The sequence below is a fragment of the Carassius gibelio genome, chromosome A18 (genome assembly GCF_023724105.1).
Source record: "Carassius gibelio isolate Cgi1373 ecotype wild population from Czech Republic chromosome A18, carGib1.2-hapl.c, whole genome shotgun sequence".
Taxonomy (NCBI): Eukaryota; Metazoa; Chordata; class Actinopteri; order Cypriniformes; family Cyprinidae; genus Carassius; species Carassius gibelio.
The window spans coordinates 20,907,909-20,934,441 of NC_068388.1; the positions used below are offsets into that span (position 1 = coordinate 20,907,909).

Genomic DNA, 26,533 nt, shown 5'->3' on the forward strand with positions numbered 1-26,533 from the left:
TGGGTTGAGACAGAACAGAAAACAGAGCTTGTGGGACAGGAGATGAGCTGTTTCATCCGCCCTGGTTGTGGGTGGTGTTGATTAGTCCCTTTCAGACTGAAGTGAAGCACTTTTAATTTCACACAACAAGCAATGATGTCGGGGGGCCCGGGAGAAGCTACTAAGTATGGTTAATTTCTGCATATCAAACAACACAATCCATGCATACGTGAAACAGCATTCGCATTCCACTTCCATACTGTGACTACACTACATCTACTCATTAGCCCAGAAAACAAAAGTCATTTTGGGTCTAAAATAAACGTATGGGTAAAAGGCAGACAAGAAAAGTGCCAAACAGCAAGCATCTGGTTTGTCCTCAATGAAGGTTTTAAAATATCTAGGCTAACATGGTAAAATACTTCTACTGAACAATAGCTGATCTTTGACCCTGTCTATTTATATATATATATATATATATATATATATATATATATATATATATATATATATATATATATATTATAAAGCAACTTACAAATGAGGACAATGGCGTTTGATGCCATTGTATTTGAATTTGATTTTACATCTTTAAATACTAAATTGATCCCATTTACTTTGCCCTAGATACTGGTTTTACTTTGTAATTCATCAGTGAATGTTATTTCATGTCATTTATTCATTTCCAGACTGAAGTGTCTTGTCTCAAATCTGAAAACAACAAATGTAAATGATTTAACAAGGCTGCTAACACATATGCTGGCTCTGAAATTTCTGTGAAGCTTTTGCATGAATTTTCATTCATCATTACAATGTGCAACCATGAAAAATGACATTAGTCATGCACAATCAGAGACATTCAACACTGCTACCAGCATCGCAAGGAAGCACAGCGTATACTTTGTTGAACGCAGTCCGGATTTCCCTTCCAGTGTGATTTTGCCATTCAAGTCGAACAGCTTGTGCTTGGCCACTATGTTCCATCTCTTGGTCACATAGCATTTTTGGACATTAACTCATAGTCCGCCATTCACTTGATTCCCCAAAGCACTTCAGCTTTCTCTCTTCATTTGTGCACAGTCAGATGCTCCTGTATGAATACAGTCATCCTGCAGAAGATAAGCTTGCCAACCTTTCAATCGTATTGGTTTACACTCCCCACTACAGAGAAGCAGTTAATCTGTCACATTTCATGCGCTGCATGGGTTTGAGAGTGCTCTGAAAAGCAAGTGGGCGGTGTGTCAGTGGTATTTCAGTGTTTTGTAATGAATCTTTTAAAAGAATGAATTCTTCTTGTTCACTTCTGTGCAGAGACCGCTAGTTTTTGTTCACTCAAGTCGTTCACTTGTGAAGAGCTTGACTGCTGTGAATATGTTTTCTTGCCTTCAAAGTCTCACTGCAGCACAACCCACTGATAAAATGTTCTAACCAATTAAATAAACTTTCCTCTGTTCTTAGAAAGTTATCAGCAAGGAAAAGCACATCTAAAATATGAGCATATCTTATAAGCAGTATCATAAACACATTAAATATGAGCATGGTATTATGTTCAAATGTACATGCATACATGCACACACACACTTTTAAGTAGAAAGCCTGATTTTTTTTTTCTATTTCTCCTCTCCCTTTCCTGTATGTGAATTTTGTATTTCATATGATAGTTTAAAATAATAACAATAATAATATCCACATATAATAATATATATATATAGATATTGAATTAAATTGATTATCAGCTCTCTACCTTAGTTTCAACATCGGCTGAATCCAGTGTCTGTCAACTGTCATTCCAATCCATTTGTGATCAGCAGGAATTTCTTGCACTAATCCGTTGCAGCAAAAGCACAAAGATCCATCAACAGGCGCAACACCTTTGTTTAACGCTCAAACCTTCAGGGGGCTGCTAACAATAAAAGAGAATGAGATCAAAGCTTCATTTTTATTTTTCTATGAAAAACGAAAGCATCTGCTGAGAAAAGACAAGACACCTCTCTTTGGGACTGCAGAAAAGGAAGATATGAAGTTTAAGAGAGAGCAATTCAATAGTTTATATCTTATTTATGTGAAGTGGGCGGTTGGTAGACTGGGCCGTTGGAATGCAGAAGACGTCTGTTTCTTCTCCCTGGCTCCACGGCAGCAAAGAGGGATTGTATGAGCCGTGTAATGTATGGCCTTGGAAAGGTGATCTCCTCCAACAAACTGTCACGAGAGAGCCGGGATGGAGAGGCTGGAAATCCCATTGTAACAGTGCAGATTATCGATTTATCAGGTGCTGTCACTGCCGTCTTTTTGTTTTCCATATCAGCGTGTTATCCCTGGCCCTCTTCAATTCACTCTAGACATATCAATTATAACTAATCAATGCTCTCCGCTTTAGTCTAAATGGAAAAATAGATTTTCTTTCGTTGTCCCTACATTGTCAAAGGAAAAACTGTGATAAATGACATATCTTTAGACAGCTGGTGTCATGAAACATGACAGTTGGGCAACATGTAACAAGTTTTCTTTATTGTTTTCTTTCTTTCTTCGCTCGTTATTAAGTAACAGTGACGGTAAATTAGGAGGGCAGTCTGTACAGCTAAAATTGGCATAATTTGACTGTCAAAAACTAAGAGATGTATTCTCAAGATAAGAGTCATAAATGAGCATGAAATAATAATTGACACATTTGAAAGAAGCTAAAATCTGTTTACTGGGTTTCTTTCTTCATTTTCAAGTGCTCATCTCATATTTTCCTGACTCCCCATCTTGGATGGTAAATTGAGACCTTTGTAGGGAAAATCAATATTCATCTGTTTTCAGCTATAAGGGCGGATTGGAGATAAGATAAGAATCTGCAAGAACCGATGTTCTCCTTTCAAAAATTGAATGACAGTCTAAGAGAATGCACAACCTTTTAAAGAGTTGTTTAAACTCCATGTATTGATTGGACTGCTCTCTGATTGGATGTTCTCTCAATATTTACACATGGCCATAGGAATAAATAAATACATTTATAAATGTGTCCAATTCATATATATATTATTTTTCTTTTTCTAATTTGCCAATCCACAAGATCTTTCTCCTGTTAACCAATGGGCATGCATTTTACTTTATGAAAACACACACACACACACACACACACACACACACACATATAATTTAGTACACTTTTTTTTTTTTTTTGCAACATGGAAATAAGCCCTTGAATTTCCAATTCAATGGCCGCTATAGGCAAATCAAAAGCCCTGCACATTCATGTTACAAATGGTCTCGATTGATAGGTGGAAAGAGAGAGAGAGAAAGTCCACGAGATGACAGTGTGGATTCAGAAGGCTGCTCACATGCACTCGGCTGCTATGGACCATTAATGCATCAAAACCTTTTAATTGGAAAGCACTTTTAGCTACTTTTTAGCTACCTTCTACTGAGAATCCAGTTCCTGATAGCCCTGTTTTCTGTGGTCAAAGAGAGTGGAGCTCTGAACAGAACCACCCTACGTACATATCCACAGGCTTGTTATTTCAAGCCATGACACCTAAGTCACATCCTCCTACTTTGGAGGGGTCTGCTGAGAGAGGACTGTTTCTCTGAAGGGGGTGAGATCAGAGACACTCCCTTTGCCTGCAGTCTTCAAAGCGTGGCCTGGTAACTAGCTTGAACCAGGGAGTTCTGATCTCAAAACAAAGAGTCAGAAAAAAAAAAAAAAACTCCAACAGGGGAATGCTTTGGGGCACAACACTGAAACTGTGAAAAGAATACAGTCCACTGGTTTTCTCTCCCCAACACTTTTTATAAAAAAAATACAGATCTGAATCTCCAGGGAAGCTGTGGATACTCTGTGCAAACCAACCAGTTTCCCTGGCAAGAGTTGTGAGAGGTCTCTTAGCAAGGGAGGGCTGTGTCATCCGTGGTGGGGCACCAAGACTAGGCCCCTCTCCAAACGGCTGAATTGACCATCTCTGGGAAACGTATGCCCAGCTTCCTCAATCAAAGACAGCAAACAAAAAGATCCGAGCTAAATGTTCCCCTACGGCTGGATGGCCAGAAGAGCTGTTTGCATTTCATGAACGGAGACCTCAACCAATGCACTTCACACAGGGAATCATTGCCTTTAATCATTTTGAAATTGCACAGCAGTAGCTGCCAGCAGAAATCAGCTCTTGCAGCTTTTAAGTGCACTTCAGGTTGCTCTGTTCTCAAATGACCAGCTAGATTTGTGAAAGTCTTAAGGTTCAGAGTGAATCCTGATTAGTTTACTATTACTTTTTGGAGGTATACTGATACAATCCAATTACAAAAAACATTCAAGTTACTAATTGATTTTTCAACCGTTTCACAGTGTAGGAGTCTCAGTGGTGTTCAGCGCAATTAAAATCACTTATTTACATTCTAAATGCATTTTCTTAGTGTTAATGTGCATGATTCATCAGTTATTCCAATATATCTGTGTAATAACTAGCTTTTTTGGGTGGTCATCAAGCCTCTACTAATGCCCACTTTGATCCAATCAATTGTCATGGGAGAAAATCAAATCACACCCTACATTTTCCTCATTAAATATCCTGTCTGTCTCACAAATACATCAGAATGCGGAAGTAAAATACGCTGTGAATATTGTTTCATATTGCCTTTGGTGCCAAGGTGTTGGAATAATGGTTAATTCATTTTATTACAACCTCGTTGCACATGTCAGGCTCATGAGATTGTCCCCTTTCAATAAGAGTGAAAGATCCTTGGGTGTCCAGCATGGTGATGAATGGTGGCCATTTGTTATGTGAGGCCTGGGAAAAGCTCTGCATCCCAATGTCTGCTGCCAGGAGCTTTCCTTTGTCTCTCCGACAGGCCTTCAGAATGGGCAACAATGATCAGAGCAAGGTTATAGCCAGGCGACGGGCAAGGACGACAGAAAAAAAAAAAAAACACTGAATGACTTTATGATTTTGTTCGTAGTGTTTTTTTTTTTTTATATAGAGAAAGAACAGAAAATGCAAGGCGTATCTTCATGTAGGTGAGAGAAAACAATCGAACCCCTCTTCAATATTACAGTCTAGGAAGCAAAAAAAACTGGTTTCCTAACCAGAGCTATAATAAATTTACTGCTCGTAAGAATGCTACATCACACATATACTAAGTGTTCGTTTTTCTACAGAAAACACCATGGGCAGTGAATAGTGAAGTACACAATCCCATTGGGTACGACAATAAGGCTATTATGGCCATCGCTCCTGGGGAAACTGTAAGCAAAACTAACAATGTGTTTTCCAGCAAGCAACTGCGCCTCTAGCTCCACGCTGCATGCTTCCGTGGCTTGTGATGATATTTTGGAGGGAAGCCAAGGGATTACTAGGAAAACAAATGCACTTTTTGCTCTTGTTTTGTGAAGCAAATGTTTAAGGCCACTTTTCCATCTGATGGAGACAACTCTAGGGCTAGATTTTAAGGAAATTAACAAAAAAGCATCATGGGAATAACTTTTAATTGCATTGACTTTTAATGAGCAGCATTAGAAGGAGCCAGTTTTAGGGTGAGCATGTGGGTATGCCATGTGGGAATAAAAACTGAATAAATTCAGTCTTAACCTTGCCAATGCAGGATTTTTAAACAATTATATCGACCCAAATAATTGTAGCAGGACTATTATATTTAACTAAAACCATTTAAACAAAAATAATAAAATAAAAATAAAAATCATAATTTTAGCTAGATGCCAAGAAAACTTGATATACAAAAATAGGCAAAGCAGAATTTTTTTTTTTTTAAGAACTAAAACTAATAAACATAATAAAACAATATTACACAAACAATCAAACAAACAAATACATAAATAAATGGTATTAAAATCTGAATTTCAGTATCCAATATGTTTCAGATTACTCACAGGCAAACTGCAGGAGGGCATCTCGACTCAGGACGGAGCCAATGCTGTTTTCAGCTCTACACTGGTATCTCCCATAATCAATGGCCTCACTTGCATTGTGTATTATTAAGTTCCCATCAATCAAACTGTAGCGGAAATCTCCTTCTGGGTCCACAATGGTTCTGTTGATCAGCCAACTGCAGAAGCAATGAATTATTTAGAAAAAATGCTTTTCTGAAGCCATTATTAGATTCTGGTTAAAATACAATTAAATAAAGTTTTCTACACTGAGGTAACTAATCAAAGACCACCAGTAATGTAGGAAACATTTACCTTTACAAAATATCTCAAAAACATTTGTCATTAAGATTAAACTGAAAGAATACAATTAATTTCAGAATGTTTTAGTTTTGGTTTGTCCCCAGTTTGGTCTCAGATAAGCATTTATTTATTTATTTAGTTTTGATAGATATAGTGATCACATTTTAACGACTGAAAAGCTTGTTAGCCTGATGTGCCTGCATATCTTAGACGGGAATATCGATCTAAATTATGACTCAGAACTCAAAACCATATCAGTGTCTGAGAGTTCAGCAGCACCAAATGGATCATTCAACCTCACTGACACTCATATTTATTTATGTTTATAGACATTGAGCGAATGCTCCGGGCGAAAACAGATACATTGATGAATTGCTCTCTGTTTCCTAGAGGATAGAACTTCTGTGAGACCGTAGTGCATACGCTGAATCACAGGACAGTACAATTTAATAATTTGATCATGATGATTCTAGAACATTATATCAATCCTGATTAGGATTCCACAGAGAAAAGTGGAACATCTGCATCATTAGCATTAATCTAACAGAAATGCCACTCAGGCAGGATAATAAGGATTCACAGTAAAGCTCCGGAGATTTTAAATGTCATTTATTATCCATTTAATGAAATCTTATCCATGTTAATGGAATGAGTAAACCGTACCTGTAGGTCGGAACAGGGTTTCCCCTGGCTTCACAATTCATTATCACTTTCTTATCATCCGAATCCAGGGAGAAGATTGCATCATCTGGCTCTTGAAGGAACACTGGACCAAACTCTTCGCTCTCTGGGGTCAGATGGAAAAAGAAAGGCAAAAACAAGGTTTACAAAGTTGAAACTAGTTATGATGTAACCCCTAAAATCTAGGGGTCATTATGGTACCCTATGTTCTGTTTGGGATAGTTAGATTTATTTATTTATTTATTTTTTTTTTTTGTGATACTATACTCTATTGTGGTACTATTTTTAAATAAATTAATTTAAATAAATTAATACATATTATTATTATTATTATTATTACTAAATTGTGTTATTACTTATTTATTGCTGACATTGAGTAATACAAGGACATGCTATGTGTGTAGTCTAGGTTCGTAACTGAATATTGTGTGTTTGAATGCTGCAAGGGGTGATACATGAGCTATCACTACTGTACCCTTGAGAAAGGCACTTACGCTGCCTTCAAGTCCTCCTGGGAAGTTCCAGCTTATGAGTTCAGAAATCTTATTAACTCAATATAAAACTGCAACTGTACAATCATAACAACTTGGTGGCCAACTTCATATTTATTTCTCTCTTTCTTACTTCTCAACAAAGAGAGCTCATACAACAAGACGAGGGGAAAAAGTGAGTAATTAAGGGTGTAACTGATGCTTTAATATGTGTATTTTATCATTGTTGCCACAGAAAACAAAAAAGGAAAGTAGTTTTGTTCGCACAAGCCTGCTGCGTCATAACGAAGCCAAGTGAGTTATATATTCTGCAAACTTGTTCCTAAATGAAAAAAAAAAAACAGAAAATACATACAAACTAAACTGTGCCATAAACGATGAAAATTAAAGCAACTGATCAGTTTGTATCTGTCATGAATTTTCAATTGCAATTCCCCCAACTCTAAAAGACTGGGCACAAAAAAAAATAAATAAATAAATAAAAATCCTTGCCTCCCACTGGAAATAATGGAAATTGTATCATTTTGTACAACTTACCCATGTAGGGAAATGAATTTGGATGTGTGGTCCAAATATAGGCCATATCTATGTCAGACATGAAATGGTGTTTTTACAATTCAAAGCAGTTTAAGCTCATCCTACCAGTCCAGCTGGATCTACACGGCAGACGGTCCACATTAGGAATCCTGTTAACTGTCTCATATATTCAGGCCCCCAGGGTGAACGCGATAACATATCTCAGTAGAATAACTGAAGGTCCTTCCAATTAGAAACACTCAGGAGATCTGCTCCGTCGGTGCTCTGTGAGTTTATGCTGAACAGAGGGACCAATATTAAATCTCAGGTTGTTTCACGAACACATGAACATTTTTTTTTTAGGAAATATATTAAGATAATACCTTGTTATTTCGGTATAAAGCATTTAGATATTAACATTGGACATGTACCACCACCATTTTTGGACATTTTTTTTTTTATATACGTTTTCAAAGATGCAACAATTTCACAACATCTTGCAGCCCAAATCGTAAAAACCACCAATATTAAAACTCCAGAAGAAATAGGATGACCTTTCATAGGTGAGAATGTGATGGTTTGCATTTTATTAACCCAATTTTGAAATATCGTAACTTTATGTTGTGTTAGCTAAAGCCATCACCTTATCATATTGTGTTAATTTAGCAAAACTGTCTCTTGCAGATATAGATATGGTTACACTGTCAAATTGCTCTTGAGTGTTCATGAACCTGCTTTGAACACCCAAAAATGGTGGACAGTTTACAAAAAGCAGCCCATTGAAACAGCCACTAATAAATCAACTATGCATACATATATTTGTTTTTGATTGCTTCCACTGTCTTCATCTGTAAGTCGCTTTGGATAAAAGCGTCTGCTAAATGTATAAATACATTTATAAATGTAAATGTAATGTAAATGCATACATATCTAGTCTCTATGTTTTTTAATATGTGTTACCGATCACTGTAGCAGCCTAGCAGAAGCCTGGTTTAGTTCAAGTGACAAGGTATGAATATAATTTAACATCTTCATATATATCAAAGTATTGTAGTTATGCCAGTAGTCACAGTACTTTATTGTATACTGCTCATGAAATCATCAGGTCTGCATGAACAGCTCTCCGCTATGCAATGGCTAATGCTGGCAAATGTTTTGTGCAGTAAAGGAATAAGACAACAGAGCAAAATAAGAGATGAATGAGTTCACAGATAACCTAGTCATTTGCAGTGGGTTGGGAGTAAGCTATCTAAGCTCTAGCTCTATTATTTATGCTCGGTGCTGCATGCATAATAAATCCCAGAGTGTACAGGCTGCAACATCATCACTGTCTCAAGCTGGTCTCTGCCCAAGTGTCAGCACACCAGCCCAATATAAAATTTGACTGACAAAAGAATATGGCTTTGCATCTGCCTTCAATTGAAACCCTCAACGTTGTGAAAGAAGAGACCCTTAGTTCATTCTGCTAACTGCAGAAATGTAATTTGATCAATTTAGTAGTGCATTGTATTTTCAGTCCACCTGTACTGACAAAAATGGAGAATCTTTTTGTAAAGCAGCACTCGATTCACTCTATCTCTGTCCTCTGGATGCCTCAGCTGACTGTGGGCCTTTGAGATTAAAGAGCGCTCCCCCGCACAAACACTCCCACTCGGCCCATATGTTCCCTGGCTCGCTTCCGTCTCCTCAACACCTCTACTCACCAATCATCCTCTGTCTCAGATAATTATTTACAAATCTGTGTAGCTTGGACAAGCTTGGTGTAATTGGGGATGATTCTTGGGCAGAGGAACACAAATGTTTTTGACACTACAATAATATGGCATTTTTGCATGTACAATTACACAACATTTTGGAAACTAAATGAAGTAATCATGTATGACACAAAGGCATTACACACACAAACATATAAATATAATAATAATAAATAAAATAAAAATACATTTTAAGATAATAATTATCTTAATCTCACCAAGGCATTTATTTGAACAAAGACAATACAGTAAAAACAACTATGTAATCAACTATTATTCATATTTTATATAAATCACAGTATAAATGTCAATTTTAAAGTATATTCAAATAAAAAAACTATATTAATATATTTACATAATTATTCCTGTCATTAGTGTCATGAACTTCCATTCTAATATGCTGATTTCGTGCCCAAGAAACAATTCTTATAATTATCAAAGTAGAAAACATTTGTGCTGCTTAATATTTAACACACACACACACACACACACACACACACACACACACACACACACACAAACACAACCCTAACCTGAATGTAATGAAAAATAGAGTTTTTTTTATTTATTTTTTTGAGTGTATCAGATTATAACACTGGTGATCCCTTTCCATAAATGTTTTGAAAAAGGTATGAAGAACCGTTCGTTTTCACAATATTAAACAGGGAGTGCTCATGGTAGTACACAATTTTACAGAAAGGCCGTGACATGTTTGAGTCATGGAGACTCAGCACATCATGGAGCTTTTGTATATGGTTAAAAGTTGAAAAGCAATCATAATAGAATGTTGCGGTTCACTCTCTTGTATAGTTCAGCTCAGTTTGAGCAGGTAAAGATGCTCACTTCTGTTTTGAATTCGCCCAGTCTCTCCCTGTAGGTGGCACTTTTGGAATAGCAGAAATATAGTGGTTTCCCCGGTAACTGCAGTACACAAAGCAGTGCAGCATATATTTATTCAATGAAATAATAGACTTTAAAAGTTTAATAGTTACATCAAGCCATATCGCATTTCTGGTCTTTCCATCCCCAAATTTTAGACCTCCTATAATCAAAGAGTTTCTTGTCCTATTTAAGACTTTTTATGCCCTTAAATTTGATACAACTAAATTTATATCTTTTTAAGCATCTGTCAAATAGCAACCCGTGGTGCCAGAGGACCCAAATGGATCTACTGAGCCGACCTTGATTTTCCTAATATAAATGTGATTTTATTAGAAAATAGCATTTGGCATTTGTTTATTTAATTATGTAAAAAAATAAAAAAATAAAATAAAATTGTGGTTTGGATTCGGCAGTGTCAGCCAGTTGGCAACCTTTGTTATAGACCACAAACTCCTCATTTCTTACTCAGGCAAATTTACAAAAAAAGACACTCATCCATATTTGCAAACACACTTAACTGTTTAATCATGATTAATCACAATTTATCATTATCACAAGCCATTTATGCATTTACAACAGGGTTATTTTTTTTGCTGTTTGCAGTCACAAATGTAGTACAAGGATCTACTGTAATAGCTAAAAAACGTATTTACTACACAAGAAAATAAATGTATATACAGTAGTGTTACATGCTTTGGTTGTTCCCTCCCCTTTTGTTATTGGTTTCTTCCTGTTTCCCGCTCTCTGCGGTTTCTGTTTTTAGGTGCTGTGATTGGTCAGGTATTGTGCCCATCATGATTATCCTCAGCTTGTGAAACATCCAATCATTAATTGGCACAAGATAAAAGACACCCATGAATAACAGAGGAGGAGGAGCTTGGAGTGTTTGTTGGCTGGGTCAGTTTGTTTGAAGCTGCTGAATTAGTGGTGGTTTGCTTGTTGTGTTTGACAAAACATCTTGTCTGATAAACTTCACCAGCCCGGAGATAAAGGAAAGAGAAGTATGTCACTTGACATACATTGAGCAAAAATGTAGAATTACGCCTTGTTAGACACATAGGGAAGGGGCTTGTGCAACCTTTTGTAAGTTTTGTTAGTTAGCGAAGCTTTATGTATTGCGTGTTGAACGATGAAGACTTTATTTTTGGGTGTTCTTTTCAGTTAGTTTAGAGAGTGGAGGTTTAGTCAGTGAATGTTATGTTATTTTTGTTTGTTCTGCACCACTAATTTTCTTATCTCCGAGGCTTTTTAAATTAGTGCTATTTTTCGTTGTATATAGTTGTAAATAATGTTTGGTGTTTTCATTTGTATAAGTTACATTTTCTTTTATAAATAAAGCGAACCACTTATTTTCATGTCAGTTGTCCTCGTGTCATTCTCCCCCAGTACTCCCCCAGAGACCAAAATTATAGGGTTGTCTTTATATTTTATGTACGTCTTCCTCATACCTCTATGCCATCAGGAGACGTAACAAGTACTCTAAAATATAGGCTGCTTTTTATTCTGCACTGCATAGGTGTGAGAGAACACTGTGCTAGATGTAGGAAGGGGATAATTACTGCTGCCCACACGCTTTTATGTTTTCATAATACTAATCTCTAAAACTTTTGTGAGGCCACTTTTGTATCAGCTGTGATATCACACTTAGCTGTTTATTATCAACTTCAAATTTACGCTGTGAATAAAAGTTGTGAGTTTTAAATAGTGCCAACTGAGAATTACTGTAGTGTTTGTTAAGAGGATGTTGTATCTATCTGTCTGCAGTGCTGTGCAGCTTGTCGGAGGCAGCTTGTAGGCTCAGTATGGGGCGACATTGAATGTTTTATGATTTAGCAGCTTGATAATGTCACAGAAATCAGTCATCTCAGAGGCATTCTGTGATCCGTCAGCTTCACTGGGAGAACAGCAGCCTGGTGTACCCCCCATGAGCACTTCAGCATTACAATTCCACGACAACCTGAAGAGTGTGGGTTATACTGTGAGTACACATCTCACTACTGACAATTACTCTCTCCTCTCAGTGTGGCGAAGAAAGCAGCACATGCCTCATTTACGTGATGGCTCTGTTCTGGATCCCCTGTCGTCTCCTGGATGACCCCTAAACTGTTGGAGTGTGGTGATCCAGAGATTCTGACTGCATCATTTCGAATGAGACAGTTCCTGTGACCCCTTTCTGACCCAATCAGACGTATTCATCTGTTCCCACTGAACCATGACTGCATTGTTAAACACTTCCCTGTAACAAAGCACTACACAATCTTGATAAACTCTTCAATTGTTTGGTGACTTTGGTGAATCTGGATGTCCAAAAAAAGTGGTATTTTTTCTAGAAAATAAAAAGTTGCTGTTTATATTGGCATGGAATATTGGTTGGAATATGGTTCTCTATATAACTGTTAAAGATACTGCAGCACTATATTTTGAATGCATAATTTACTTCCCAATCTACTGCCTACTTTAGATTTATCCACTTCTAAATACATAAAAACAAAATCACGGTCGTTTTACACATCTGTCAGACGGTCTCTTCTCGTCAAAGTGGGCAGAATAAGTGGCAAAATGCCACAAGTCTGATTTCTGGCTATGGGAGAAATAGTTAATGGTCAGTTTTAACCAACCATTTACCATTGCCCACATAAATCTTTGGGCTACTTGTGCAAAAACAGGGGTCATACTGACAAACAGATAAGAATAGATTAGATTAACCACCTCAATCAGGTATTATAATAGATAAAGATCAGCTTTAACCAACCACAAAACATGTCAACCACAGCGCTAACAGGTGTCCTTCAAATAACCTAAAAAGTCTACAACAGCAGAATAATTTGTTTCAGAAGTTACCACAAATGGGTTCATTCCCCATGAACCAAAAGCTTTGACAGAACTTATTTTATTTTTAAAGGTCTCCTTTATAGTGCATCTTGTTATCTTGTGTGTGTGTGTCTGTGTGTGTGTATGTGTGTTTGTGTGTGTATGCATTTCTCTCTGTGACAACAGCATCCATCAGTTGTCAGGCTGACAGAAGGCTGGGAGTTTGGGAAGAGCTGAGATGCTTCAATGATCTCTACTCAATTTCCGTTTGGCCGTGGTCTCCGTCAGCTCTTACTGAACAGAGACATGATTCATTGTTGAAACATCTAAGTAACTTTCAGTGTTATACAAGACTCCAATACATTGTCCTTGTATGTTAGAAACCAAAACAACTCAAATCGGGCTCTTAATGCCTTGCTGGTTAGTGCCGGTCTGGGGCTAGTCTAGCTGGTTGACCATCAAAACCCAACTGGAAAAGCTATTTGACCTAGGTAGTCTTGCAGGTGTCCAACACACAGTTTATTCTGTTGTCTAGCAATGCTATTTTTAATAAGTTAAGAAGGATGCCTCTTGAGTGTGAGCAAACAAACCTTAATTGGTCTTGTACATTTAATAGTCAAGTTAAGTCTGACCTTTCATTGAAACATGGTCCAAAGCACAGTACAGAAAAGGCCGATTCAAGTCAATGTTCAACTCCAAATACTATTTGAGCCACTCACTGTGAGGTCAAACTTTTTAAAGTCAGTTAGAAGTAAAACCAGAACTCATTCGCCCCGTGATGAGAACACAGATCAGCCAGAGTTCGTTTGTAAGTGCTCAGCATGAGAGTCTGTGAATTGGCATGGGATTGTGTGAGTCAGCCTCATTCTCACCTTCGCTCCTGTAGTCCTCCTGTGAGCTGAGGGCAGAGTATCTGTGTCTGGAGAACGGAGGCCAGTCCTGGCTAGACAATCCCACTCCATGGTTGTTCCTTAACCTCATCCTGGAGTTTAAAAAGGAGGACGAGGAACTGTCTGACTTCATCCGTAGCACTGCAGCGTATGACACAGGTCTCCCAGCAACAGCTCTAGCAAAGTCTGAAAATAAGACAGACAGTGCTGTTACATCTAGCAATTCAGACTCAAATTGCCAGGCTCTAAGATATACTTGCATGGATCACTATTGCTCATGTTTAGTGTAAATGATTTGAACAAAACTTATGGTACATAGTAACTTCAGTATATAAAACCAATACAATTTCAGCAATGGTTTTTTTGTTAAATAACTCTCACAGTACAATTGAATAGCATGTGATATTAAGCCAAAGTTCACGATTTATGTGCTCACACTATACTGTCCGATTGTTGAGCTGCGACTTGACTGCTCACATTATATGTGTGAAATAATCATTTGGGAACCAACAAACTCAGACTGTTTAGCCTCCATTGCTCCCGTCCATACAACACACTGTGTCACCATGGACGAGGGAGGTTAGTTGTCTCACAATACAACAACAAATGGCATGCAACAAAGTTGAAACTGAGTGCTGAGGAGTCTATGAAAGCAGTCAGATTTACGATTTTTATTTGTTGGACAACAAATAGGTATACAAATCCTTCAGGCATTGAAGGAGAGAATGAGATATCCAAATAGTTTGTCCATTATAACTGTCAGATTTATACATGGTATCTGAAAATGTAACCTTTGTAAACATATATATATATATATATATATATATATATATATATATATATATATATATATATATATATATATATATATATATATATATTTATACTTCTGCATTATATTTCCTTATTTAATTTTTTTTTATTTTATTATATTAGTCTTAAATTTCACCTGTACGGTGTAATTCCTATAATTCCTATGTATGTTTAGACTATCCAGTACGTTGGCACTATGTCTGTATTTCTTCAGTCCTGGAAACTCCTGTTGCCAATACATTTGATTAATTAACTAAACAAATTATCTGATAAAAAGAGTTCATTTCTGCAATATGCAATTTTCTTTTTTTATCTGAAACACAAATGCACACTTGTAATAAATACATAAAGGAAAAGACAGGTTGACAGTTTGACACCTTGTTCTTATGTTGTTACTTGTTTCTCATCACCGAAAAATGAGTTGCAATAAGTCAAACGTGTCATGAACATTGCCATGTTCTATTGCAAATGCCACTCACACAGAATGAAATTAATTCAGATGGCAAATGCTTAGTATTTACGCAGAGAAAACACAGAGTTAATTTTATCACTATTACATCACATCAATCAATGCTGTGGATTTACAATTGCTACAAACGATTCTAAATTGCCCATTTGTGTTAAAACGATGCCAAAAGAGGAAGGACTTATTGAATAGCTTAATTAAAAAGTCATCATACACCTGCTGTAATCTCCTTATTCTGCTGTCTGCCAATTAGAACTTTAGCAAAGATACTAAGCTCCAATGCACCAAGCCATCTGACTTAACTCACAGATGTGATGCTCAGTAATGAGGACAACCCCACAAATAACGACTTAAATGCTTCATTCTTCCCATGGCATGGGATCGTTTATGGACCACCTTGCTTCTAGAAATTAAAGCCCGCCCAAAAGGTGGATCTGTATTTGCGCAGAGAGGCACTCAAGGAAAAAAGTGTGCTGACATTTATGAGGTCCTAATTAAAGACAGGCCTTTAAATACTATAAATATTACAACATATGACCTTTGCAGCCCTGAACCTTTAGAATATGAAAAACAGAAAAACTGAGAGGTCCTTTTCTCACAAAGAAAAATAAAATAAATAATATTAATAAAAATAATAATAAATAAAATGCACATGTATTCCCATTCAGGCTGAAAAACCCACAAAGAAATGTTACTCTCAGCTTTTAGATGCTTAAAGAAAAGAGGAAACTGATCCACAAATGGCATACAGGTGTCTAGACAGCTGCCTACATAGAAATTAACAGAAAGGCACCCATATATAAATAAATATAGGCAGTTACCGAATTTGATTGATAGAAAGATGAATAGACGGATGGCTGGCTGAATGCTTGATGGACAGGCAAGCAGCAAGAATTGTGTGAAAGAGACGGGCACGAGAGAGAGGAGAAATCCAAACAGACAGATCCAGCTCTTTACATCCATGTGGAAGAGGATCTCATGGGCATGTTACTATGTTGGGAGCTTTAAATCGTAGCATATGAAATGTATTTGATTAAATATTCATGGAATACCTTTGAAAACTTCAACAGAAGCATGCAAGATTGTGTACGACATTCGTTTGACTGTTTTTGAAGTGGTTTGTTGTGGATTCTGATCTTTTTAAGTCCTACTTGATTTTGTGGAATTATGCTTTGAAGTCGTTTGCTTTTTAAGCTTTTGAAGACGTTTTTAATTATGGAAGCATTTTGCTTTTTCTGCCTTGCGATGGCCAAGAAAAGGCAATAAAAGGAAAACTGTGGAAAGAGAATCCAGGCTGAGGGATTTGAACAAGCTAAGCGGAAAGCTTACACACTCCTGTCGTGAGAGAGTGAATGTCAAAGATTCGGAACTGCTAAGGGCATAATATAAAAGTCAGATTCGGATAGGATCTGCTTTGGTGTTTTAATTGCATCTAAATCTGCCAAGTCTATTGAATTTTACAGACACCGTGTGAGAAAAACCGAGCAAGCGACTTACTGTTTTTCAGCTAACTCACTTTAATGGTTGATATTGTATTACCCCAACTCTATTGTTTGTGTGATTTGATCTACCTGAGCTAGTGTTTGAGCACTATTCTTCTACATGATCTACCATTCAATATTACAGAGCTCCTGAAGGGACATGGTGATGCTAAATAAATTTAGATAAATGTATGTTTTAATTTATATTTATCTTTAGCATTGTTGCACCTTTAAGAAACACAAACGTTTTGTGATTTGAATGTAAAGTTTCTCGGGGGAATGCAATACTTTTGCGAAAGAACAAAAACTTTTTTCGAAAGAATGTACATTTTTTGCAAGCAAGTGCAAAGTTTCTCAAGGGAATGCAATGCACCAATACACCAATGCATATATATGTATATATATATATATATATATATATATATATATATATATATATATATATATATATATATATATATATATGTATATATGTATATATATATATATATATATGTATATATATATAAATGTATAGCCCTGCAGCCCGGGTAGTCGTGGAGGCAAAAACTCGGGCCTGGGAGGAGTTCGGTGAGGCCATGGAGAAGGACTATCGGTTGGCCTCGAAGAGATTCTGGCAAACTGTTCGACGCCTCAGGAGGGGGAAGCAGTGCCCTACCAACACTGTTTACAGTAGAGATGGGCACCTGTTGACCTCAACTGGGGATATCGTCGGGCGGTGGAAGGAATACTTCGAGGATCTTCTCAATCCCACCGACTTGTGTTCCGTTGAGGAAGCAGTGGCTGGGGACTCGGAGGGGCACTCGTCCATCACCCGGGCTGAAGTCATCGAGGTAGTTAAAAAGCTCCTCGGTGGCAAGGCACCGGGGGTGGACGAGATCCGCCCCGAGTACCTCAAGTCTCTGGATGTTGTGGGGCTGTCTTGGCTGGCACGCCTCTGCAACATCGCATGGCGGTTGGGGACAGTACCTCTGGACTGGCAGACCGGGGTGGTGGTCCCTCTTTTCAAGAAGGGGGACCGGAGAGTGTGTTCCAACTATAGGGGGATCACACTTCTCAGCCTCCCTGGAAAAGTCTATGCCAGGGTACTGGAGAGGAGAATTCGGCCGATAGTGGAACCTCGGATCCAGGAGGAACAGTGTGGTTTTCGTCCCGGTCGTGGAACACTGGACCAGCTCTATACCCTTTCCAGGGTGCTGGAGGGTTCATGGGAGTTTGCCCAACCAGTCCACATGTGTTTTGTGGACTTGGAGAAGGCATTCGACCGTGTTCCTCACGACATCCTGTGGAGGGTGCTCCGGGAGTATGGGGTTGGCGGCTCCCTACTTAGGGCTGTTCGGTCCCTGTACGACCGGAGCAAGAGCTTGGTTCGCATTGCCGGCAGTAAGTCAGACCTGTTCCCGGTGCATGTTGGACTCCGGCAGGGCTGCCCTTTGTCACCGGTTCTGTTCATAATTTTTATGGACAGAATTTCTAGGCGCAGCCAAGGGCCGGAGAGTGTCCGGTTTGGGGACCATACGATTTCGTCGCTGCTTTTTGCGGATGATGTTGTCGTGTTGGCATCCTCAGACCAGGACCTTCAGTGTGCATTGGGACGGTTTGCAGCCGAGTGTGAATCGGCTGGGATGAGAATCAGCACCTCCAAGTCCGAGGCCATGGTTCTCAGTCGGAAAAGGGTGGATTGCCCACTTCAGGTTGGTGGAGAGTTCCTGCCTCAAGTGGAGGAGTTCAGGTATCTTGGAGTCTTGTTCACGAGTGAGGGAAGGATAGAACGTGAGATTGACAGACGGATCGGTGCAGCTTCTGCAGTAATGCGGTCGCTGTACCGGTCTGTCGTGGTGAAGAAGGAGCTGAGCTGTAAGGCAAAGCTCTCGATTTACCGGTCAATCTACGTTCCTACTCTCACCTATGGTCATGAGCTGTGGGTCATGACCGAAAGGACAAGATCCCGGATACAGGCGGCCGAAATGAGCTTTCTCCGTCGGGTGGCTGGGCGCTCCCTTAGAGATAGGGTGAGAAGCTCGGTCACTCGGGAGGAGCTCAGAGTAGAGCCGTTGCTCCTCCACATCGAGAGGAGCCAGCTGAGGTGGCTCGGGCATCTATTTCGGATGCCTCCTGGACGCCTTCCCAGGGAGGTGTTCCAGGCACGTCTCACCGGGAGGAGGCCCCGGGGAAGACCTAGGACACGCTGGAGGGACTATGTCTCCCGGCTGGCCTGGGAACGCCTCGGGGTCCCCCCGGAAGAGCTGGAGGAAGTGGCTAGGGAGAGGGAAGTCTGGGCGTCTCTGCTTAGACTGTTGCCCCCGCGACCCGGCCCCGGATAAGCGGAAGATGATGGATGGATGGATGGATGGATATATATATATATATATATATATATATATATATATATATACATACACACATATACCCTTATTTGGTGTTTTGATGATGGTGGGGTTTAACACGTTGGTCCAAAATCATCTATGGATGTGATCTGGTGACTGTCAATGCCATAGCCAACTGTATGAATCACATCATTTTCGTACTTATCAAACTGTTAAGTAGACGTATGAGGGCATTGTACAATCACATCTGGATAGAAATGTATCAGAGTAAAAAGGTTATCACTCAGAACAGCTGCGCATTGATTAAGAGTGACCATTCTTTTTTATGGGGATGACTGAACCCAAACCATGCAAGCATATGCCTGACACAGCATAACATAGTCACCATTTGTATATTACAGTAAATCAAAATATTTTTTTCCAAAAGCTCATAGAAAATTTTATATATATATATATATATATATATATATATATATATATATATATATATATATATATATATATATATATATATATATATATATATATATTATTTTTCTTCATGACATGACTCTGTTATAACCAAGTACATTATTAATAGATTTTAATTTTAAAAATCATTTTAAAAACACAGAGTTCAAGAGACAGAAAGAGATCTAAATCGCTCAATGACTTGGTAAAAGGTTAACAACTAAAAATATACAGTCCACCTAAATGTTGAACAACCTTTTCTGCCTTTGAAAACTGCCCTTAACTCCTCCATAGAAAATAAAACAGCACAACAAACTGAGCTGAAAGGTCTCATTAAAGCAGGTACTTTGCTGATTGAAGCAACAAACATCTCAACTGATTCCAGATACACTTCTTTTCATTTATTTCGAAGCTACTAACATTTAAGATTTGACAGCATTTCTATTTGCACACTTACTAAATAATGTTGTGTCAATTGTGATACGACCTTCTGGGATTATGGAAGTGTTTGGTATTTACTTTAGTTATTGTTACAGATGCTATTACTGATTGTCACAAGAATCACATCAGTTCATTCATAAAAGACTGAACTGAAGCCATGCACATTATAATAAGCTTTTACGAACAGGACAATTGAAGAGTCACACCTGTTAGTAATACATTTATAATATATTACCTTTAGGAGATACTTTTATCCAAAGTGACTTTCAAAAGAGGAACAACAGAAACAAAAACACTGGCATTGTAAATGTAGCTATAGTGTCTGTAAAATAAACTATATATACCTATGAAGACAAAGTTAAATTTCTAGCAGCCATTATATCAAAGTGAACCTCAAAAAGTATTTCACCTTTTACTTTTGATCAATTTAATACACCTGTGCTGAATAAAGTATTCATTTATTTTAACTTCAACTACAGTATATAAACTGACATCTTTGGATGTTACATCACGTCTCACTGTTTGTTACGGCATCTCACACTGTGAGCGCTGTTTTTTTGGATCTCTTATCAATATAAAAATATTCAAATACGCATACCTCAAAAACCTGCCTTGTGCATTCCACGGAGCTCCATCCAGCTCTTTTTGAAAACACACATGCAGTGAGAACGGCCACTGGGGACCTGCAAAAATAAGCTTTCAATAAGGTGATATTTCAAGCTCGAAATGCTGGTTGGAAAACTTCATGTTTACTTAATTGTGCTATTTTTTCAACATATTTTTTTTTTTTTTTTTATGTGCTTAATTAACTAAAAAAAAAGTCACATTTAACTGACAGCCCTAATTTGGACATCTAAAACAATGCACACAGTAGTTTTAAATCCAAAACTCACCCCTGAGTTTACACTATACCGAAAGCTGCGATAAAACATTTGCTGACTATTCAGTGCAAAAAGCTGCAAGGATGAAAACCAATCAAGTTGTAACTGACATAACTGTGTTGACACAGACAGACGCTCATTGGCACAGACATCAAAGAGATGTACATCAAGTGTTCACCTAAGGAATAGGCACCCTGGATTGAAAATGGTGTGACATTACATGATGATATTTCAAGCAAACTTGGTAACAGTCACAAAAATCATGGCGCAAAGTCAATCTCCTTATAAAAGTGTCAGAGATATACTCATAACCAGGCCACTCCAGAAACCCTAACTAAAAAAACAAGACAGAATTACTTTTTTTTATATAACAGTATTTATTTATTTATTGTATAATGTATATATTTTACATTTTCAAGTAAAGACTTGTTTTATTTGAACATTGTACATTTCAAGACTTGTTTATTTGTACATCCCTCAAACATCACTGTATTGCACTTTAAATTGTGCCCCCTCCCCCAAAAAATACAGTGTTCATTGTCTTACACAGACATATTATTGGGAGATATAAAGCGGCAACTGATAGTTATATGCATTTTATGTAAGCGGCCTGCTATACTGTTATAAAGATCTAATTGAATTATATAAAAAACTATCACAATGACATCTTAATTTTTTGGCCATATCAGAAACTGTCTAGAATGACTGCCAGGTCCACAGACTCTTGCACTTCCCTTTCAAGAACTGCTGGTGAATTAAATTTCACTTCCAAGATGCCAAGGGTACATGACAGTCCTGATGATACAACAGTCAATCAGCCAGAAATAACACTTATGACAGATTACATCCTACTGACAGTTAATTCAGACCACACTGTAAACTTCGGAAATAATGTCAAATTAATGGTCATGTTCAAAAAAATAAATAAATAAATAAATAAACATCAGTGTGTGTGTGTGTGTGTGTGTGTGTGTGTGTGTTTGTGTGTGTGTGTGTCTGTATTTACTTCATTATGGGGACAACAAGTTTTGTAATACCAGCGAATTTTGACTTTGTGGAGACATTTTTAGGCCTGTGTGAGGAAACAATCTTATAAATAATATACATAATTCTGGCATGAAACTCTAGATGGGGCAGTACAGTAAGTATATCTCAGTAAAAGAATATAAGTAAAGTTTGATGAGACTAGGTGGCATTTCTTCTCATTGTAGCTAAGTAGCAGCGGGTGTGCAGGCCGAATCACGCTGGAACGGCGCCCAAAGAACGCAAAAACATAATGGCAAGGACCATGGCTGAAAGTGATGTCTAAAAGCTAAAAGCACAGCTACAAGCCATGGCCAAAAGCTAAAGAGCTAAAAGGCATGGCTAAAAGCAAAAGGTAAACACTAAGAGCTAAGAGCAAAAGCAATTGGAATTGGAAATGTCAGTAACTGTTATTTTGTTCTAATGTTGAAAGCTGTTCAAGCTGCTAGTTAGTGGACTTGCCTCCAACTCATGGTGCTAGGATTTGATTTAAACAGCCTTTCTGTGGAATTTGGCTACTCATGTTTCAATGATGCTCCCGATCGAATCTTTGATTTGTCTGGTTCACTCTGAAACCATACAAAAATATCTGAGTTACTTTTACAAAATAAATAAATAAATAAAACAAAATAAATAATAATAATAATAAATAGTATTAATCAAAATGAATTAAAACAGTGAAATGCAAACTCAGAATATGACGCAAACCTGCAATAATTAAATATGTTACATTTACATTTACAATTATTAATTTAGCAGACGCTTTTACCCAAAGCGACTTACAGATGAAGAGAGTGGAAGCAATCAAAAACAACAAAAAGAGCAATGATATATAAGTGCTATAACAAGTCAACTCGGATTGAGTTGGGAAGGTCACTCCACCAGAAGGGAACATTTAATTTAAAAGTCTGTAAAAGTGACTTTGTGCTTCTTTGGGATGGAACAATCAAGCGACGTTCACTTGCAGAATGCAAGCTTCTAGAGGGCACATAAGTCTGAAGTAACAAATTTAGGTAAATGGGTGCAGAGCCAGTGGTTGTTTTGTAGGCAAACATCAATGCCTTGAATTTTATGCGAGCAGCTATTGGAAGCCAGTGCAAATTGATAAACAGAGGTGTGACGTGTATTCTTTTTGGCTCATTAAAAATGAATCTTGCTGCCGCGTTCTTAATTAATTGTAAAGTTAAATGTTAACACAAATGATCCCATTTTATAAAATCTCTTTGCTGGTTACCTTTGATGATCCAGTTCAACCATACTAATAAGCAAAAATGACTTTAGATAAACTAACAATTGTGCTTCATTGTTTTTTTTTTTTTTGTTTTTTTTACTGCTGAAAAGTGTTGAACCTTCTTCTCCTGTGTTCTACTGTACAGACGTGAATTAACTTATCCTTCAGCCTGAGGTTTATTCATTACACTTTTTGGTGTTAAAGGTCTTTTACATTTGCTACAAATATAACTTTCTTATATTAAAAACAATCAAGCCCTGTGCATATTTAAAAACACGAATGTAATGCAAAAGTAACATCATGCATTACTTTCCATAAAAAGTAACTAAGTAATGTAATTAGTTACTTTTTTAGAGAGTAACACAATATTTTAATGCATTACTTTTAAAAGTAACTTTCCCCAACACTGTTCTTTTGTGTATGCATTTCATCCGGGGTTCACCATATGCAGTGGTGTAATATTGTTTACGTTCACTTTTCTAAGGTCAGTACACTCATCGTGATGAGTGTGTGGTCAATTTAAGCCGCAGGCAGCGTCAGAAGTACTTAACACAGTCATATCAATGACAGTTTTGTGGATAGAAGGGATTTAAGTTTATTGAGTTATTTATTGAGTCTTGAGTTATTGCTCAAGATCATCAGATATATGGTTGATGTAGTCCTGAATGAAATGCATTATGGGTAGTTTAGTTTGGAGAAATGTGCTCGTTGTGCTATGTAGTTCAAAAAACAGCGAAAGAACGTTTATATTTAGCTTTTTTCAGTTCATTCAAGTTCAGTCCACCCAGGAGTTTTGTGCACAGTAACCCTGATAACTTTTGTTATGCATCGGCTAACTTTGTCCATCTCATCATTGCACAAACATGAATTGACAAGCTGTTGCTCTGCCACTGGGACGGATGAAAATAGAAAGTAGAGAGTAGAAAATAACAGCAGATATAAAATTATTAATTTATAACTAAATTATGATATTTTATCAGGTGGATGCTGGGGTCTTATCTATTGGTTTGCTCTCTCTCTCTCTCTCTCTCTCTCTCTCTCTCTCTCTCTCTCTCTCTCTCTCTCTCTCTCTATATATATATATATATATATATATATATATATATATAATTTTTTTTTACATTACACACTGCATGTCTAATTAGAGTTAAGCCAGTCAGAGTGGTAGCCCAGGCACACATAGTCATAGGCCACTAGTGTTAAGCCAGATGGCATGGTAGCCAAGGTTCACATATATAGTAATACATGTGTTCACATGGCTCTTTGGAGCAGCAGCTGTACATACAATGTGTTTTGGCGATAGATCGAATTCCATATTCATATGCATTAGAGATGCGCGGGTCATCTCATAACCCGCGTGTCGGGGCGGGGCGGGTAAAGACTTTATTTGTGGGGTGGGTTGGGGAGGGTCATTGAAAACAAAACAAAAAAAATCCATTTATGTTGTAGCGTTGGGCGATATGGTCATTTTTCACATCAGATCAGATCGACGATACACAATATTATCGTGCATGGGTGGAGCAAGAGAGAGACGCTTTGTTCTTGTCATAGCATAACTATTTGGTGTTTTAAAATGCGCAGATGCGTGAGAGAGAGCCTATGAAATCACTAATAATCAAAAAATATACTTTCAAATATACTGATAAACTAATGTTAATTATTACAAATACTTAATTTAAAACAGCTAGTTCATATATAGTCAGACGCAACTGTCATATCGCGTGTCCTGTTACAAATTTGCCGCATCTGTGCATGGAAGTTATCAGTCTAAATGTTCTGCAAAATCAGTCAACGGTGAAAATCAATAGTAGATTTAATTTAAAGTCCAACAGTTTAACACTAATAACGGACATAAACAAACACACTAAATATAATGTAGGCTATTCAAAACAGGTAAGTTCATATATTTGGAGTAAAGTTGAATTGAACTGATGCATTAGTCATACAGCACTCCGGACCGCACGCCCCATTTTGACCTCAACGCACCGCCTTAGAAACAAAGAGGAGATGCATTCTTGTTCAGATTACTTGCTCGCATGTGTGTGTGTAATGCGGTGCTGAAGTGAAATAGCTGGGCAGTTTGATAGCATAATTATAATAGGACGCCTCATAACCTGCGGGTCAGGTTGCGGCGGATTTTCTTTATTTTTATCTATTATCCCCATTTGTTGAGTGATAATGAATAATGACACCTCCATGTAAAGTGTTCTATTTCTGCATAAAACAATTGCAGAAGTAATGACTGCCAAACAAAGAAACAACCTATCGATTGCTAATGCAAATTAAAAAAAAATAAAACTACCTTTCAATAAATTTATATTTGTATATTTATTTATGGCTTCATTCCACTCAGACCATTGATTTTCTAACATACCAATATAGCGACATTTAATGAACATTTACAGACGCTTCATCTGTGTATGTGCTTTTACAAAACAAATATAAATAACTGTGACAAATATCACTGTATAAACAAATTATAAAGCAGATGCATGAGGTGGGTTCACGATGACATGGTCTAAGCACCTTACTGGAAAACAATGACACTCCAATCAACTTCTAACTATGCGGCCGTGTTAACAACACGTATGCAAAAAATATGTAATGCAACTGTAAATAATAATTTGCCTTTGAAAATATCTTCAAACTCTGTAGTTGCCTCGCTTTTAATTGCGGCTTTGATTTATGATGCCACTTTACTTAAATTAAATGGCACTTGTCAGATACAACATTACTGAAATTTAAGATTTGCATTGATTCATGCTTAATTAGCTGTTAATGCACACTCACAGCCAATTATAATATGTTTTTGTTATATAACTGTTTAAAATTCAATGAATGTGCACACCAGCAAAAAGTGGCTGCAAATTGGATTAAGATGCATGTAAAAATGAACAAAACTATGACATGGAGAGAGAGAGAGGGAGAGATGGCAGTTTCTTCTTTCTTTTAGCATGCACGGTGTCCAACTGTTGCTGGTGACAGTATCAGACCGCTTAAAAATTAAAAATTAAAAATAAAAAGTATGATGCAAAACACAGACTTCCAAGCCTTCAATTGTGCCTGTGTTTGAAGAATTATACAGAAAAATGGCTGCAAAAGAACGAATAAAGAAATGCGAAACATGTTTGGTGTAGGTTTTCGGTGCAGCAGTGCATATATATATATATATATATATATATATATATATATATATATATATATATATATATATATATATATATATATAATGCAATTAAGATGAATGGGGACTGGA

General features: G+C 37.3%; 1 protein-coding gene across 1 annotated transcript in view; it reads right to left on the reverse strand.

Annotated features, from left to right (window-relative positions):
- LOC127934470 (contactin-5-like) overlaps window positions 1-26,533 on the reverse strand; it is a gene marked incomplete at its 3' end in the record, with an annotated part of 155,110 nt that overhangs the window by 75,948 nt on the left and 52,629 nt on the right. Inside the window, exons 3-5 of the mRNA XM_052531884.1 lie at window positions 14,147-14,350; window positions 6,803-6,926; window positions 5,840-6,015 (exon numbers count right to left, since the gene is read on the reverse strand). Of these exons, the coding sequence (XP_052387844.1) occupies window positions 5,840-6,015; window positions 6,803-6,926; window positions 14,147-14,350 (504 nt within the window). The remainder of the gene's footprint in view (window positions 1-5,839; window positions 6,016-6,802; window positions 6,927-14,146; window positions 14,351-26,533) is intronic.